At 44.1% G+C, this 18,618-nt stretch overlaps 1 protein-coding gene across 1 annotated transcript in view; it reads left to right on the forward strand.

Moving 5' to 3' along the window:
• The first annotated feature begins 4,533 nt into the window (after window positions 1-4,533).
• LRFN2 (leucine rich repeat and fibronectin type III domain containing 2) overlaps window positions 4,534-18,618 on the forward strand; it is a 73,550-nt gene continuing 59,465 nt past the window's right edge. Inside the window, exon 1 of the mRNA XM_044448325.1 lies at window positions 4,534-5,906. Within this exon, the coding sequence (XP_044304260.1) occupies window positions 4,534-5,906 (1,373 nt within the window). The remainder of the gene's footprint in view (window positions 5,907-18,618) is intronic.

Here is an 18,618-nt window from a genome sequence, read left to right on the forward strand (position 1 = left end):
AGAGTACAGTAAATGCTGGGTTCCAAACTGATTTCAGAAGTGCACAGTGCCACCGGAGACCAGAAGCCGTAGACCTTACAGTAACCGCTATTCACATCCCAGTGGTACTCAGGAAGACACACTCCTTGTTCTTAGCTTGCTTTCCTGAGCAATCCTTCCCAGCATTCCAAAAACCGCTTTTATGTTCATCCCTGAACTAGCCTCCAAAAGTACAGTCCATGGCTGTTCTCTTTTGTTAACATCAGCAACTGCATTTACTTCTCAGCCAACCTCCTGAGGATCCTTGAGGTCAAGTTGTCCATTGATCCCGCCCAGGATGCTTTGAAGGCTGAGACCAGTACGGCCATTGCTCTTCTCAGGCAATGCTGTCTTCAGCCTTTTGCCACAGTACCCACCTGCCTCATCCCAGTTTTGTGAGAGGGATGTTATAACAGCTGAGAATGGCCTGTTGTGGATTTCATATATGTGGAAGCACTTGTGAAGGCGTCTACAGTCGGGACGGTTGTCTGCGTGGTATTTGAATCCTCTAAGAGCTGCTATTGATCCTCCTGCTAGTGAAAACATAACTCACTCCATCTCATACATCTTTCTCACTCCCCTCCTTTCCCCCTTTCTCTTTCTCACACGCACACACCCACCCACCCCTGGACAGTTCTTCGGTAGATTTGAGATGTTGATCAGCATTTTGCACGGCCTTCCTTTCTTTGGTATTACTATATATTTCCCATATGTATTCCCATTCAGTTTTATGTCCCAGTGTAAACTGGCTCCCAGGAATGTAATGAAACATTAAAGCATCTCCCCAAACTGTGATTTGGGAAATGGAGCTTCCATATTTTGGACTAGATGATATGGGAAGGTAGGTGAAGGAAGTTCTGTTCAGTGCTAATTAAACATGCCCATCTCTTTATTCCAAACTGTTTTCTAAACTCCTTTTTTGTTTATTATTACAGTTTCTAGGATAATACACTAAGTTGAAGCTTCGGAATATAATTATACTTAAGTTTTCCAAAGCCGACTCTCTGTTCATAATGGATAAATGCAAAGCACAGAGCTTTGCACACTGTGCCACAGATTTGCATAAATGACATAGTTACAAAAAGGCATTGGATCCTGGTTTAATATAGAAGGTAAAATGAAGTCAACCATGTCTGCCTTGCTCAGAAATATCCAATATTTATCTGCAGGGCTTGGCAAACTGAGTTATTTCAATCCTTTCCCTTCCTCTCCATCCCAGCTTAATAGTCTACTATGTGCCAACATCTCAACAATTGTGAGCAGAAAAAAATGCTCATGATAAAAAAGAAGACTCATGATATGATGTGACATTAAAATCACCTTCTTTCTCAGCTACTTTAAAATACTGTATTATACAACCTAGGCAAACATTTCCAGATAATCTGTTCTCATGCTCCATCAAGATCTCCATGATGGAGGAGATAGGCTAGTATTTCTTTTACCCAAACTAAAACCTTTTCATTTACCCAGCCATTTTAAAATATTGTGTTCTCATCTGGTTGTATAGTTTATCTCTCTCTCAATTTACTGTATTGCTATTCATGTTTTCTGCTGTTATAATATTTTATGGATTTGAATTTCTTAGGCAAACCACTAGGAAATCTGTTTTTGAATGAAGGTGTGGTTTAAACGTTCTTAAAATGCAGAAAGTTTCTTCTGCTATTGCTGAGCTGTAGGGGGAAATGGGCAATGGAAGGGAGAACAGAGGCAGGCAGATAGCTCTGCACTGAATGTGCTTAACTGAAAGGCTGTTGCCATAAGTCTAAGAAGATGCTCTTTAATCAGTTCTCTGGAGCGCCGCAGACCAGAGAGGAATATGCAGTGTCCATCCAAACACAGCCACATGATGGGCTTCAAGTCTTCAGGACTGCAAGAGGGCCACAGCTTGAATATTTTTCTACGTTCTTAAGATTTGCATTTCTGAGAAAGTCCAGACCTTGCTTGCGAAATTTAGATTGGCTCTGTATTTTTCATCATAAAATGGATAGTCCCAAATATTATGAAGGCTGCCCATTGCCAGGCTTACTTATTCACTGAATATCACCATGGCTGAGAGGCAAAGGAGTTTGCACTGAATTCATGCATGGATGAGTACTTGCAGAAGCAATCCTATGCATGCTTAGAAAAAAGTCTAGCTTTTATTGAAATTGTGCTAGTTGTTTAAATGGTTTTAAATTCCACATACTGAAATTCTGCACTGTTTTTTATTGTAAATGTATTTTTATTGACTCTATTTTGCATGTGTACTTGTGTTTATGAACTGCTCTGAACCACGCAGATAGTGTCAGCTATTGGGCAGTATAGAAACAAAATTGACAACCACCACCACCACCACCTAAAGTCCTACAATACCCAGCATGCTCTGGCTGGCTGGCTGGCTGAAGCAGGCTGAATTGTAGGGCTTTTTTTCTTTTTAAACAACACACACAAACAGAGCCTGACACAACACTTTAAACCAGGGGGCTAGACGTGTGCATAAAAACGTCCCGATATACACAGATACTGTGCACATGTCCATACACAAAGTAACTCACGTGTGCACACACGTACACACGCACACACGCTTATACAGAGATACACATGGACTTTGCGGCTTTCAGGACCCTGGGAGATGAGGTGGCTAAGTGATCCTTTCCCCAGTGAATCAGCAGGAAGGCAAGGATCCCAGCTGCTTTGGGGTTTCTGGGATGTGGGGTAAACTGGGACTCTTGGTGAATCGCAGAGAAAGCAACAGAGAGCTGCTGGTTGTGCACCCCGAAATAACAGTTTAATATGTTGCCAGCTTTAAATTGCACCAACCAGAACATTTGATCCAAACTTTCATTTCATGCCAGAAGCCAAGGAGGTGTGATTGTTCCCAGACAATGAGTATACTCTCAAGACGCAAACAGTCTCACTCCCTCACCTGTTGCTAAAGTCACACCAATAAGAGCAGAGAGTATAGCAAGTTTACTCATACAGTTGTGGGAGAGCCATATTTTTCCCCCTTTGCGTGGAGACTGATGGCAGGCACCATGTTTACTTAGCCTACATGCTGTTGAAGTCCACAAGCGTCCAGTATCACAAGGAAAGAGAGTAAGCGGATGAGTGAATTCCAGGAGAAAAGAGATAAAACGCAGTGGCAATGAAGCTGTTGACCTGCAAGGGCATGCATGCCTGTTAACAACATGGCCGACAATAGTTACTCATCGAACACTACATTCCTAGGAATGTTATGAGTGGCTCTTGGTGGGAAAGATGGGCAATGGTGGCCCACCTTACGTGGAAGATAGCTTTCCCACAGCACTGTACAGCCCAAGTGGAGCATTAAGTGTGTTGTTGCATTCACCAGCGCTGCAGGGCAAATTTTAAGTAAGTGGCAATGTTGAGCCACTTCAAACAACAACTAGGGGAAAAAAACCCCACTTGGTTCCAGCTGTTTTCATTTTGCCAAGAAATAGGACAAAAGCCCTTCCCCATTGTTAATCTCACAAAAAGCAGATACAGAAGAGAGAATAGCATTGAGGGGCAGATTCTGAACCAATGATGAGCATTTAGTTCAGCATCTAAACACTAGATTCAAAAGTGAACCTATGCACGTAAAAGTGTGTGCATGATGTGACTTTTTCATAAAGGAAATGCTGCCTTTGTAGTTTGCCCAGCCACTCTTAGAGCTCCTTATTCTACATCGATAGGGTCAGTTAGCAAATGCATGTAATTCGAGATGGCACTTCCCACAATGATGCCATCCCACAAATGTACGTCCATTCTGCATGCAGTTTGTGGGTATAATAGGTTAGATATATACATTATAAAGTGGAGTAGACCTATTTCCTGCATTCTGAGGCATTGTTCTCATGGCAGGGAAATGCACGTTCACTTTGTTTGAATGTTCATGTCTGGCTTCACCTTACGTTTGTACCGGCCCCCTGTATTTCTGTAGGAGTCTTCCCAAGACTGGTTCCCTTCAGATACCTTGGACATCTAACTCCGTTGATGTCTAACTCCTAACTGACTGTGGTGACTGGAAATGCCAGGAGCTGTAGTCAAACACATCTGCAGGGAGGCAGGTTTTGGAAGCTGTTCTGTAATATCCAGATGTTCCTTGGAAGGCAAATATATAGATGTTTCCCTGATGTGAGGAACCTTGAAAATCTCTTCTCCACAGGAACTGTATGTTCATCTGAATAATTATCATTTCATGATTAGCTGTGAGTATAAAGGGCAACAGTCAACACAACGAATGATTGCTGTCACTGTACAGAATAAAGAAGCTTGTTTTAATCCTTTCTGAAATTATCTATGGCATTACCTGCAAAAGACTCATTAAGAATAGTACTTATCTAAATGCATTGTGTGGTAAAGCAAAACCTCAAATGTTGCTAAACTCATAATATTCCTTTTTATTCGTTTTTGTTTTTCTTGGATAACTTTTTTTAAAAATAGGGATCAAATTGCTCTTGAAGACCCAGAAAGAGATATTTTTCTAATGTGTACTTGTCTGCCTTTCTTACAGGCCCCACCGTGTGATTTACCATGGAAAAACTGTTTTGTAGCATCCTGGTGTTTGGAGTGGCCGTTGTTGTCAATGCTTGTCCAAAATATTGCGTCTGTCAGAACCTGTCTGAGTCACTGGGGACACTTTGCCCTTCTAAGGGCCTCCTTTTTGTACCTCCAGATATAGACAGGAGGACTGTTGAACTCCGACTTGGGGGCAACTTCATTATTAACATCAGTAGACTGGACTTTGCCAACATGACTGGCCTGGTGGACCTTACCTTGTCGAGGAACACTATCAGTTACATACAACCCTATTCATTTGCTGACTTGGAAAGCCTACGGTCTTTGCATTTGGATAGTAACAGGATGCCTGATATTGGGGAGGATATTTTAAGAGGCCTGATTAATCTTCAGCACTTGATTATAAACAACAACCAGTTGAGCTATATTTCAGATGAAGCTTTTGAAGACTTCTTATTCACCTTAGAAGATCTGGATCTTTCCTACAATAACCTCAGAAGCATCCCTTGGGAATCCATCAGGAAGATGGTAAACCTGCACCAGATTAGTTTGGACCATAATTTGATAGATTATATTACAGAGGGAACCTTTGCAGATCTCCAGAAACTGGCCAGGTTGGATCTAACTTCCAACAGACTCCAGAAGCTTCCTCCTGATCCCATATTTGCCAGGTCCCAAATATCTCCATTAACTTCAACTCCGTTTTCCCCACCTTTATCTCTGAGTTTCGGAGGGAATCCTTTGCACTGTAATTGTGAACTCCTGTGGCTGCGACGTCTTAACAGAGATGATGATATGGAAACCTGTGCTTCTCCTCCAGGTCTAAAGGGAAGGTACTTCTGGTATGTCCGGGAGGAGGAGTTTGTTTGTGAGCCACCACTGATTACCCAGCATACCCACAAGCTGTTAGTTTTAGAAGGACAAACAGCCACTTTAAAGTGCAAAGCCATTGGAGATCCATCTCCAGTTATTCATTGGGTGGCCCCAGATGACCGGCTTATTGGGAATTCTTCAAGGACAGCTGTTTATGACAATGGCACCTTAGAAATCCTGATCACAACATCCAAGGATTATGGGACATTCACATGCATAGCAGCAAATGCTGCTGGAGAGTCCACTGCAACCATCGAGTTGTCAATTGTCCAGCTTCCCCATCTCAGCAATGGTACAGGCCGGGCAGCTCCACCCAAATCAAGACTTTCTGACATCACCAGCTCCAGCAAATTGAATCGAGGGGAAACCAAGGGGCCACCAGAAAGGGCTGTCCTGGTCTCTGAGGTGACAACTACCTCAGCTTTGGTCAAATGGACAGTGAGCAAGTCAGCACCAAGAGTTAAAATGTACCAGCTGCAATATAACTGCTCTGACGACGAAGTTCTAATCTACAGGTAAGTGTGATTGGCTGTCAGATTTTGTTCCTTAAAAGAGAAATTACGGGGTGGTCGGTGATTTGGTTGAATGACTCATGGAATCTGCCTCGTCATGATAGACTTGTCACAAAAGACAAGACTGAAAGATCCCACTTCCTCTATCAGCTCTGCATGAGTCGTGGCACATATTCAGGAGCGACAAAGGGTATGTGGATAAGCTGCACTGCTTGTTGTCCTCACTGTGCATGGTGTCGCTCTTTAATGCCCTCGTCTGTAGGGCACTGTGCATCATTAATAAAAGAAAATAGCTCGGATTTCTGCATCTGAATAGGATGTTCTGCTATGTTCTCCTTCCGGCCTCACTCTGCTTGCTTTTTGAGTCAGAGGCTACAGCTGCCTCATGTTCTGCTTTAACTCCACAATGTCCTTGACCACACAGAATGTGTCTGCTGCCATGAGGGCCAGCCCTACCGTATGGCAAAGATTGCCAGCTGCTTCAGGTGGCAAATGCTAGGGGTCAGCAGGAAGACGTGTAGCATACGGCCTGCTCTGTGTACCCTATGGGGAAGCTGCCTTCAGGGGATACGGAGGATGCTGTAAAAAGATTCATGTTCCAGTCTAGGCAGCTTTTGTGCATGGGCAGAAGGGGGCGATGTTTTGCCTTTTTCCTCAGGCAGCAAAATGTATCGTTACATAAAGGCTGCTCTATTTATGAATGGTTAGGTAAAGCACTGGGTACTTGAGTGAGGAAGTCTTATTAGCTCGTGGCTTGCAGGCTAGCAGTATTGTACTTGCAAACTTTCCATCAAAGCAGATGTAAAAATATCAGCAGGGTCCGTAAACTAAGACTCAGGAGTGGCCCTACGAGCTTGTCAGGAAAAGAGGGCAGGCTTCTTCTGCAATGGGACGCAGGGAAGAAATTCTTCATGTTTTCTGCTCTAAACCACCCACCGATTTCTAACTTCTTGTTCAAATATAAATGGAAAGGGGGATGGAAGACCACCCTTCCAAGGTTAGTGGGAAATAGAGATGCTTTAATATTTATTTGGGTGTTTATTTTTTCACTGGTACAGATTTTGTACTGCAGTGAAGCTGCAGTGCCTTCTGTTTGGCTAGCAGGATGCTGCTGCCTTCTCAGGGCCACACCTGGGCTGTGGAAGGGAATATCATGACTGCAGCAACCTCCTGCAAATTAAGAGACCTCAGAAATAATGAGAAATGTTTCCCATCAATCCTGCCTGAGGAATGGAGCTTGAAAGTCAATCAGATTGCAAAACTCAACTGTGGCAAATGCTTGTGTCAGTGTTATTAGGATTAATGGCAGTGCTGACCAGCAATCTGTATGTATATTCCCTGGGAATTCCAACATATAAGTGCATGTTAATTTAAAGATGCAGCTAGCAGCCATGTCTTCCTTTTCTTCTTTACTCTAGAGTAAATGTATGATGCCCTGCAAGTGGATGGCTATTTGGGAGGGGGAATGCTAAAGCTTCCTGCCCCCATGCCAGTTTGCCTGTCTGGATTGGATCTCTTGTCTTTTCTTCAGAGTAAAACATAACAATGCTATGTAACTGATTTCCATATCTGCAAATAGATGTGTGTTTTGATAGCCTTTTACTGAGCATCTGAATGTATGCCTAGAACTTTAGAAATCCTATTTAAACCTAGTAAATATTTAGGTCCAGATCAACTTTCCCAAATGATCCAAGCAGCATTTTCTCGGTGCTACAACTATGTTCTAGAATGGCTCTTGCGACAGGGCATCCTGTCCTTGTTTAAATGCGGTTAAATCTGCCCATGGATTATCCCTACTGAATCACCCACACAGAGAAAACAACTAAGGCATTCACCCTCCTACTTGCTCCAATGAAAATCTGGTTTTCACTATTTGTTGTCTTCAGGTGAAAGAGAGGGCAGGTGAAAACTGCAAGGACAATACCTTGGTCTCTTTACCATGACTGTGGAGATGGACAGTGTTTACTCAGGGAGATTTCAAGCATATGAACTTGAGCATTTCCTATAGCTCAAGCCTCAGGAATGGCATTACAGTTAAGAAATCTGGAAAGAAAGTTACGTTTAAGCTGCAGAAACATAGTCCAGCTGAAAGATCATTCCACTAATTCTAAACCATGCAGAAAGCCTTAGCTATTAGGCAGTAGAGAAATTAATTCAAAGAAATTAATAACAACAGCAACCCTGAGCCGGAAACATTGGATCTCACAGCTCCAATTCCAGCAAGTACTGAAAGTTCCTACAGATAGATATTTCCAGATTCTGATTTTGTGAACCAGGTTGGTGTGGTGGTTAGAGTGCTGGACTGGGGACCTGGGAGATCCAGGTTCTAGTCCCCACTTAGCCATGAAGCTCACACTGGGTGACTTTGGGCCAGGCAACCCAACCTACCTCACAGGGTTGTTGTTTTGATGATAAAACAGAGCTGTCCTGGTTTCTTCAAAATAGGGAAAAGAGGTGGAATATAACTGCAATGTGGTGGTGGTGGTGGTGGTGGTGATCATGATGATGAAATAATAATTTGAGACCCAGTGTAGTGTAGCAATTACGAGTGCTGGACTAGGACTTAGGAGAGCTGGGTTCTAGTCTCCACTTGAAGCTCATTGGGTGATTTGGGGCCAGTCACGGTGTCTTAGCCTAACCTACCTCACAAAATTGCTGTTGTGAAGATGAAATTGAGTGGAGAACTTTGTAAACTGTCTTGGATTCCTTGCAAGAGGAAGAAAAGTGGAGTATAAACGTAAGGTAATAATGATAGTAATAGTAACAACAGCAAAGGCCAAAGCAGACAAGGATAGTGGTAAAGGGCAATAGTTTCCACAGTTATGCTTTCAGACCAGAATTTTAATAGTCATGCAGCACACCCCACCATAATGGGGAAGACTGGCCAGTGTCAGCTGAGTCTGCTGTCCAGGTGCTACCCCTCAGCATGCAGCATCAAGGCCCTGCTGCCGTCCCTCCTTATGGCTCTTTATCTGTAATCTGGGGAGCATAGGCATTCCTTCACATAAAATACACTTCCAAATAGAGAACTTGGGCGTATCCACATTCAGCCCTGAATACAGTCCATGTAAAGGACCACAATGAAAGGGAGATTGGAAAGCAGTGCCGATTGATGCAGCCTATAGAACCGGATTCAGTTCAGAGACTGGAACTGCTGGGAAAATTAGAGCAGAGCAGACAAGAACAGAACAGAACAGAATGTTAAGGTCTTGGAGAGGTGAGGAGAGGAGAGGAGAGGAATTTCTTTCCTCTCATGATCTGCCTATTGGTCCCTGAGGCCCATCCTATCATGCAGTAAGACTGGATTGGACCAAATCCAGATTTGTTTGGATGGATTTGAAAGTCCTGATCAGCAGAGAAGCAATATGTACATTTTTAATGAAAAGACATAAGCTATCTCCCCTCTCAGTTAGCCTCCACCATGGGAACAGTGGAAGTGCAGGTTGGAATGTCTCTGCACAAGGGCAGGACTGCTAGAACAACAGACAGACATCCGAGCCCTGCTGAAGGCGAAGGACATTGGCTAGCTTGGCCCAGGACCAGATCACAATCTGGTTCACTGTAGCTATGCTGGGATGAAGAAATGATCCTTCTGCATTATAACTGTTGCTTTTATGACAGACTGAGGCCCGTTTTATTTTGCTGTGTTTCTTTTGAAAGATGGTAAAAGCAAGTCTACAAATTACAAATTCCTGCACCATCTCAGTCTGTGCAATGGTTACATTCACACTATAAAAACGTATATTAGATATGTTTCAAGATGTATATGTGCTCTCATATATACATATATATATAACAGCTCAGGGTAGTTAATGTGTAAAAATGTATATGTATAACTTTAAACAGTTGCAAATTTGACTGGCTTCAGCACCATACTTTTCATCCTCCTCATCATCATTATACAGTCTGCAAACCTATTTACTAAGTCACACTGAGCTCTGTGAGATATACTTCCAGATAAAATACAAATGAAATTGTTTAGGACTGGGCTGTTACCTAGATTTCATTTTCGTTATATCAGTCTGCACGGCTTCATTTCAATCTAACCAAAACTGGAAAATAGAATGTACGCTTTGCTTGCTGATAGGATTTTTTGGAGCTGTTCATTTCTTCTGTTGTTGTGTCTTTAATGGTGTTTTAGTGTATTTCTTTTTACGTTTGTAAGGATTGTTAGACCCCTTGGACCATTTTTGGGAGAAGAGATGTTTACCCCCTAATTCCCCAACACACACACACTTGGAGCACCATGTTCCCAGTCTGAATGGGGGCCTTGTATACGTACGCAAATGCAAATGAATGGCTACACCACACATAGTTCGCAGAATGTCCTGCTTGGGCTTCAAATGGAGATTTAGAGTGCACCTTTGTGCCTTCACGCACCTTCGCTAACAGTGTGTGGAACTCCCCATCTGACTTAACATGTGCCCAGTTAAGAACTGTATATCCGACCTACTGTGCTGAGCACAATCTCGGGTATACAGGAGGTGCCAAGCAGTCTTCTGGTTTCCAGTTTCAGGAAAACCTGACCTCAGCAGCTCTGGTGCACTGTTCCGTCTTCCACACACCTTTCCTGTGTCTCAGACTGCCCTGAACATTAACATTTCGGAGATGAGGCATCAGACAGAAGAGCTGCTACTTAAAGCGGTGTGAAAGTACTGTTGTGGAGTACTATGATTAATCGTATCATCCAGAGAGGGAGAGGAAGTAGACTTGCAAAAACATAACCGTGTTCCTTAAAAGAACAGAAATAATTCTGCAAGGCAAGGAAGCTTGCCCCTCCAAGACCTTAAAATTGCACTGCAGAAGATAAGGATGAAAGCATCTGCTCTTACACTATACAGGTGTTATTAATGGTGTTATTAATCTGGGCAAATTTGGAATATTATTATTATTCATTACATTTTTATACCCCCATAGCCAAAGCTATGTCATAGCCAACCCAGGCAAGTCTGGATTGTTCACAGTATTTAAGCCACCCATCCAAAACATGTTAGGGAGAGTCAAAGCGGGATGAAAGGGAAGACCAAATATGAATGGCTGAATCCATAAAGGAAGCCACAGCCTTGAACATGGGAGAGCTGAATGGGGCTCTCATGGACAGGACTTTTTGAAGGGCTTTCATTCACAGGGTTGCCATAGATGGTTTGACAACACTTAACAACATAACAACAAGAGCACTCAGTTATCATTTCTCCGACTCCTGGTTCCTTTTCTTTAGTTGCAGCTCTATACCATGCTTTGAGAACATAATGACATCTGGTACTACAAAAAGAGATCAAGAACTTTGTGGCATAAATATATGATTTCTACATCAATATGGAAATAACTGCATGCCTAACAAACTTCTATTCTTCTGTACATTTTCAGAATCATTCAAATTCACAGTTTCACACCACAAACAAACACTATTTGCTTCAGTTGGAGAATTGACAGGTTGGATAAAAACTCACCTGTTCATCCTGGCTTTTCTCTAACTCATATTTGCTCCCTCCCTGCTCTTTGTAATATTTATTCTGCAAACTGATGAGGGGGTTTGATGGTGTTTGCTAAACATTCATGGGGCATAACCAAACCATTTTTCCTCCTCCAGCTCCTAATATTCTTCCTCCTCCCTGAAGGGCTGGGCATGTGGGAATCCCTTGCGGAGGAGAAAGGGAATGTGCTGAATTTCATTATTGGACACGTCTCAGGCTGCTCTGCTCAGGTATCACAGGAAGATGTGTTGGTGATGCACTTTTTGAATGTTCTGCCATGTCTCAAATGTGTAACAGGAGCATGGATTAGTAGTTTTCAAATGGATTGCAGGAAGAGGCATAGTGATGTTGGCTTTGCTGTGTACATGCAATCAAAGAGCTGTGAAAGGGACTTCAGAGGTCATCTAGTCCAGCTCCTGCTAAATGCAGGCTCTGTGCTGCAAGAATCCCTGACAGGTGGTCATCCACCCTCTGCTTAAATCTCCCCAATGAGGAAGAACCCACCACTCCTCAGGGCAATCTGTTCACTTATTTGGGAGCATCTCCTAATGTTCAGCTGAAATCTGCTTCTCCGCAGTTCCTGTCCACTGGCTCTAGGATGCCCTTGGGAGCAACACAAAAAAAAGTCTGTTTATGACAGCCTAACTTGGATATTCAAAGATCTCTGAATTCCACCTGAAAGCATATTTTGGTTCAAATACACATCAGATTGTGGTGCTTGCTCTTATTCTTTTTTCTCTTTTCACATGAAAATATCTGTGCATGCTTTTGCATATTTTTCCAATGTGTCTCTTTGAAATCTGCACATTATTCTCCCACTGATTAAAGTATATTTGTGCATATTTTCAAAAGTGCAATTTTATATGAAATTCTCAAATGTATACATGCAATCCAATGCATTTGCCTTTTTTGAGGGGTGTTGCAAATCATATTGCAAGTTTGGAAGTATGCACTCTGTCCATGAATTGCATAGTTAAGTCACTGTTCTATCTGGAAGGTTTAAACTGGATACATCTTGATTAAAAGCAAACTAAAATTAATTTCTCATATATCCATAGTCATGGGATCCCAGCCAACATGTCCTTAAGGTCTTTGAAACTGGTTTTCCCAACAGCCAAGGTATGTATCCAACTAAGCTTAGTTTTCACATTGCTCTCCATTACAAATTCCAGGAAAACACAGCCACTTTCCTTAAGGTTCCTGTCATTTTCACTTCTTCCAGTTCTTTCCTATTGGCCAGGATTAAAATCCACAAAGTCCTATGTTCCTTTTTCCACCTTCGGAGTGATGCAGGGATTTGTAAATCTTATCAAAACTACAATGGAAGTTCCGTTCTTTTCAGAGTTAGACTTCTAGCAAATGTCAGGATAGCTGAAACCCTCCATGACTACTATTGCTTACCTGTATGAAAATTTTGTCATCTGTTTCAGGAATGAACCATCTGTGTGTTCTGGTTGGGTAAATTGTCACAACAATATAACTCTCATTTCACCCTCCCTGTTTTTATTATGTTTTCCCTAGAGAGCTTCAGTTCTCAGACTCTCGAATTACACACATGCATTCCTTCCATACAACCCCCTCTCCCTTCCCTTCCCTTCCCTGCCCTGCCCTGCCCTGCCCTTCCCGGTGGGTCTATGCTTTTAAAACAAGACAAAATGTCAATGACTATATCCCATTCATGAGTCCTATCCCACCAAGTCTTTGATACATGTGCTTCTCATCATGTATTAGGATTTCAAGCTCATCCAGTTTCATTTTCCATGCTCTTTGCATTGCATACGTGTCCCAGTTTCTCTGCTGTATACAGCTGCAATTTACTGTGATCCACTTCTGACATCTTGTCTCCACCTTTGACATTTGTGTGTTTCTCTGTAATCCAGGGCCAGTTGTTAGCTTGTATGCCCTCCTCCCTGCAGAATTAGTTTAAAGTCCTCTTCATCAAGGATGCTGGGCAAAAGCCAGTCAAAAGCCTGATTCCAGTCCCTGTTATTGCAGCATTTAAATTCGACAGAAACAAGCCAACATGTTTTCCTCTATCAGTCTCAATGAATTCATCTCGATCCAAGAACACAACCATAAAATGTACATTTCAGTTGCCAAGGGGGACTTGTGATTGGTTGGTGCTGTTCATTTTTTACCAATTTATTTTGAATCCATTCATTTTTATGTTTTTAATTACAATTTTAGTTTTAATCTGGATTTTACTGTAAGCCATCTTGAACATTTATGGTGGAAAGGTGGGGTGTTATGGGGTGTTAAATCAGTAAGTAAATAAATAAGGCATGTGGATAAGGGGATCATACCAAGTTACATAAGTGATGTGTGAGAAGTGGAAGAAAAGGAAAACACTGGCTACTGCATTGGTTTCCATCAGGTCTAAACAAGCCAGATATCACACAAGATGTTAATTCCAAAAGGAATGTCATATACAACTTGCAGTGATTGGGAAACAATAAGCTGTTACTTTAAGCAGAGCAAAGCATATTTGAAAATGTATGGTCTGAAGCACAGCTCCAAAGATTGCCTTAGGAAAGTAACTTCCAAAAGGCTGACTGTGTTCCTTGTAACACTGGTGTTAATCAGCAGTAAAGCCACAGGAGTTCTACTTCTGGAAGTGACTATATCACAGGAAGTTTTCTGGATGTTAAAAATTTCTCTGTCGCAACTCTTTAAGCATGTTAGTGATGCTCTGTTTTAGCACTGTCTCTAATTGTTTATCGAACTCATCAAAGGCTGCGCTTTCTCACTCGAGGCACATTTGGGATGAGTCATGTCACCCTGCTTACCCACAGCATCTGTCACATTTCCTCCCTTAGCCATGTGGCACCCAAATGCCAAGGCCCACTCTTGCACTTTCAACACCGAAACAGCATTTTATTTAAACTTCCATGACTCACCATTTTCATGTGTGAGTTGGATGCCTCAACACAGCCATGTTTGTACCATTTGTAAGTATTAAAAGCCAGCAGATCCATTAAAAGCACTGGCTCCTTCCCACATATGAAGCATGGAAGGGATGGAATTTCCCATACGAGCTTGGGTGGCAGACATTGTGAAAGCACAGCCCTGGTCATATATCCTTCCTGCGATCCTTCTACTTATTCAGGAAAAATCATATGTGTCCAGGTATTTGCATGAAATGCAAAGGTATTCAGATGAGCTTCAACATTATTGGTTGGTCAGGGTATACTTCTCTTATTCCCTTAGCTGCTTTGAGCCTGTAGCCCAAGAGTGCAGAACTTCAAGGCTAGGGACAAACTTGGCCTGCCAGGAGTCCAAACCAACACCCTGAAGTTGCAAGATGATCCTGCCCCATAACCAACCCAGATCTAGCTTTTCAGCCTTTATTTCCCCCTCATTCCAAAAGGCTGAAATTCTTTTCCTAAAGCAGTAAGCATTTCAATCTCCCATATTAAAGCATACACACAGTATTTATGGCCTCATCTCTTTTGTCTTTGGACCTATGCCATTGCCTTCAGCTCCAGCGACAATGGAATTCCAGTAGACATTGTTTATTGGGACTTCCTAAATCTTTTAACAAAGTCCCTCTCGAAAATTCCTGAGCAAACTTTGCACTCAGGAAATAAGAGGGAGGTCTTCTTGTGGACCAGTAGTTAGTTAAAGTAAAAAAAAAAAAAAGGAGGAAGTCAGAGTAAGCAATGATTTCTCCCAATAAAAAATGTAAATAGTGGGGTTCCACAAGGATCTGTATGAGGACAAGGGCTTTCCAACTTATCCCTAAATGATCTGGGATTAGGAGAAATGATGCAGCCAGGTTTGCCAATGACAAGTTTTATGATGATTAAATGAAAAGGGATTGTGAGACATTCCAAAATGTTCTCTTCAGACTGTGCGAATGGACATCAAAGTAGCAAATGTGGTTCAGTATAGGCAAATGCACGCTGGGATGGAAAATCCCAATTTCAGGCATAAACTGATGGGATCTGATCCAGCATGTTCTTTCTTTCTTTCTTTCTTTCTTTCTTTCTTTCTTTCTTTCTTTCTTTCTTTCATTCATTCATTCATTCATTTATTTATTTATTTAGAAAATTTCTAGGCCGCCCCATTCGCCGAACCCTCGGGGCGGCTTACAAATAAATAAATTAAAATACATAAATAACAATATAAAATACACATAACTGTATAAAATAAGTCACCCTGGCCAAAAAACTTTAAAATAAAAATAACATTAACAATTAAAATGATGCTTGAATAAAAAGGTCTTCGCCTGGCGCTGAAAAACAATGACTGCACCAAGCAGACCTCTCTGGGGACCTCATAGATTGAGCACCACTGCAGAGAAAGCCCTCCTCTGAGTACCTACCCTCCTAATTTCCTTCACGGAGGGTTCCCAGAGTAGGGCCTCTCCTGCTGATCTCAGGGGGCGGGCGGGCATATATGGACGTAAGCGCTCCTTCAGGTAGCCAGGACCCAAGCCATTTAGGGCTTTATAAGTGATCACCAACACCTTGAATTGGGCCCGGACTTCAATGGGAAGCCAGTGAAGCTGACGGAGGACTGGAGTCCTGTGAGCATAACGCCCAGTTCCCATCAACAGCCTGGCAGCTCTATTCTGAACCAATTGAAGTATCCAGACCGTCTTCAAGGGTAGCCCCACGTAGAGCGCGTTGCAGAAGTCAACTCAGGAAGTAACCAATGCGTGTGTCACTGTCGCCAGGCAGTCATACTCCAGATAGGGGCACAGCTGATGGATCAGCTGAAGCTGAAAGAAAGCACTCCTCACCACCGCTGTCACCTGAGCTTCCAGTGAAAGCTCTGGGTCGAGGAGCGCTCCCAAGCTGCGGACCTTGTCCCTAAGAGGGAGTGCAACCCCATTCAGGACTAGGTTCAATTCACCCTCACCGAAGCTCGATCCGCCGACCAACAGGACCTCTGTCTTGTCTGAACTGAGCTTCATTTTATTGGCCCTCATCCAGTCCATTACCTCGGCCAGGCACCGGTTCAGCACAGCCACTGCCTCACCTGGATTGGTGGAAAACGAGAGGTAGAGCTGGGTATCATCAGCATACTGATGATTCCGCAGCCCACACCTCCTGATGACCTCTCCCAGGGGTTTCATGTAGATGTTAAACAGCAAAAGGGACAAAATGGATCCCTGCGGTACTCCATGGCATAGCTGCCATGGCGCAGAGCCATAGTCCCCCAGCACCACCTTCTGGAAACGGTCATTGAGATAAGAGCAGAACCACTGCAGAGCAGTGCTTCCGACCCCCACTCCCGCTAGCCTATCCAGAAGGATACCATGGTCGATGGTATCGAAAGCTGCTGAAAGGTCCAGAAGAACCAACAGGGATGTACTCCCCCTGTCCTTCTCCCTGCACAGGTCATCATACAGGGCGACCAAGGCAGATTCAGTACCGTACCTGGGTCTGAAGCCGGACTGAAATGGGTCCAGATAATCAGTTTCATCCAAGAGTGCTTGAAGTTGTCCCGCCACCACCCACTCCAACACCTTGCCCAAAAACGGGATGTTGGCGACTGGTCTATAATTAGCGGCCATCTCTGGATCCACTGACGCTTTTTTCAGGACCGGTCAGACTACTGCCTCCTTTAAAGAGGCAGGTACACGACCCTCCCTCAGAGAAGCATTAACCACTTCCAAGATCCAGATCCCAATGCTGTGCTTGGCGTTATTTATTAACCAAGATGGGCAAGGGTCCAACAGGCAAGTGGTGGGACGTACTCGTCCAAGCACCTTGTCCACATCATCAGGCTTCAATAACTGAAATTCATCCATTAATTTTGGACCAGGCGGCGGCATTGGTATCTCCCCAGAAACCTCTGAGTCACTAGTAGAGTCTAGCTCGTGACGAATCTGACTGATTTTCTCCCTGAAATGCTTGGCAAAGTCGTCACAGTGGGCCTATGAGGGTGAAACCAGATCTTTCTTGGGGCCAGGATAAACCAGGCCATGCACCACTCAAAAAAGCTCCGCCGGACGGCATTTTGAGGAGGCAATGGAGATGGAGAGGAATTTCTTTTTCGCCTCCCTCACTGCCACAGCATAGGCCCGATAATGGGCTCTTACGTGTGTTCAGTGATTTCCTCCACCTATGCTCTAGCCGTCTCCCAGCCTGCTTCATCGCCCGCAATTCAGGTGTATACCAAGGGGAAGAGTGGGCTCTGCCCGGCGGGAGAGGATGCTTAGGAGCGATCATGTCAACAGCCCTGGTCATCTCCCCATTCCACAGTTCGACCAGGGCCTCAACAGGAGCACCAGTCTTGTCAGCCAGAAACTCCCCCAGAGCCTTCAGGAATCCATCCAGATCCATCCGGCTCTGAGGGCGGACCCACACAATCGGGTCCACACCCTTACAGAGGGAGAGGCCGCTCTCGAGCTCAAACCTCACCAGGAAGTCATCTGACCATGACAGGGGTGTCAGGCATAAATTCTTCACCCTCAGACCACCCTCTTCCTGCCCCGTCAAGAAAACCAGGTCCAGGGTGTGTCCACGTTCATGGGTCGGGCCAGTGACATGTTGAGACAGCCCCATGGCCGTCATGGAGGCCATGAAGTCCTGAGCCGCCCCGGTCAGACCAGTCTCGGCATGGATATTGAAGTCCCCCAGGACCAACATCCTGGGGGTCCTCAACACCAGGTCCGAGACGATCTCCGTCAGCTCAGGCAGGGAGACTGTTGGGCAGAAGGGTGCACGGTACACCAACAGAATCCCCAATCTGTCTTGGTCGCCCAACACCAAGTAGAGACACTCCAGCCCTGGCCTTGAAGGGACTGGAAGTCCCGTGAGGGAGATGGAGGCTCGGTAAACCAAAGTGACCCCCCCTCCCCTCCCCTCCAGGCGTGGATGGTGCTGAACCAGATACCTGGGCAGGCACATTTGAGAGAGGGTGACATCCCCCCCCCCCCCCCCAGGTCTCCGTTATGCAAGCCAGGTCGGCCCCCTCATCCACAATCAAGTCATGGATGAGGGAAGATTTATTGTGGACCGACCTGGCATTAAGCAGCAGCACCGACAGGCCCGAGGGGCGGTTGACAAGACTACCTGGCACCCTCTGGCTGGGGGCAAAACCAGAAGGAGGGACAGGTGTCAGCCAACTGTCCCTCCTTCTTCTATGCAGACACGTTAAGCCCCCACTGCTGTAACGCCCATTGCCCATGACCACGTCAATGGCAGTGCCCCCGCACTCCCCAGGAAACTCAAGCGTCGGCATGGCCAGGGATGACTCCATCAAACAGATTAAAATACAATAAAAACTTT

This window comes from Varanus komodoensis, unplaced genomic scaffold (assembly GCF_004798865.1).
Source record: "Varanus komodoensis strain SLA01 unplaced genomic scaffold, ASM479886v1 scaffold1, whole genome shotgun sequence".
In the NCBI taxonomy this organism is placed as follows: domain Eukaryota; kingdom Metazoa; phylum Chordata; class Lepidosauria; order Squamata; family Varanidae; genus Varanus; species Varanus komodoensis.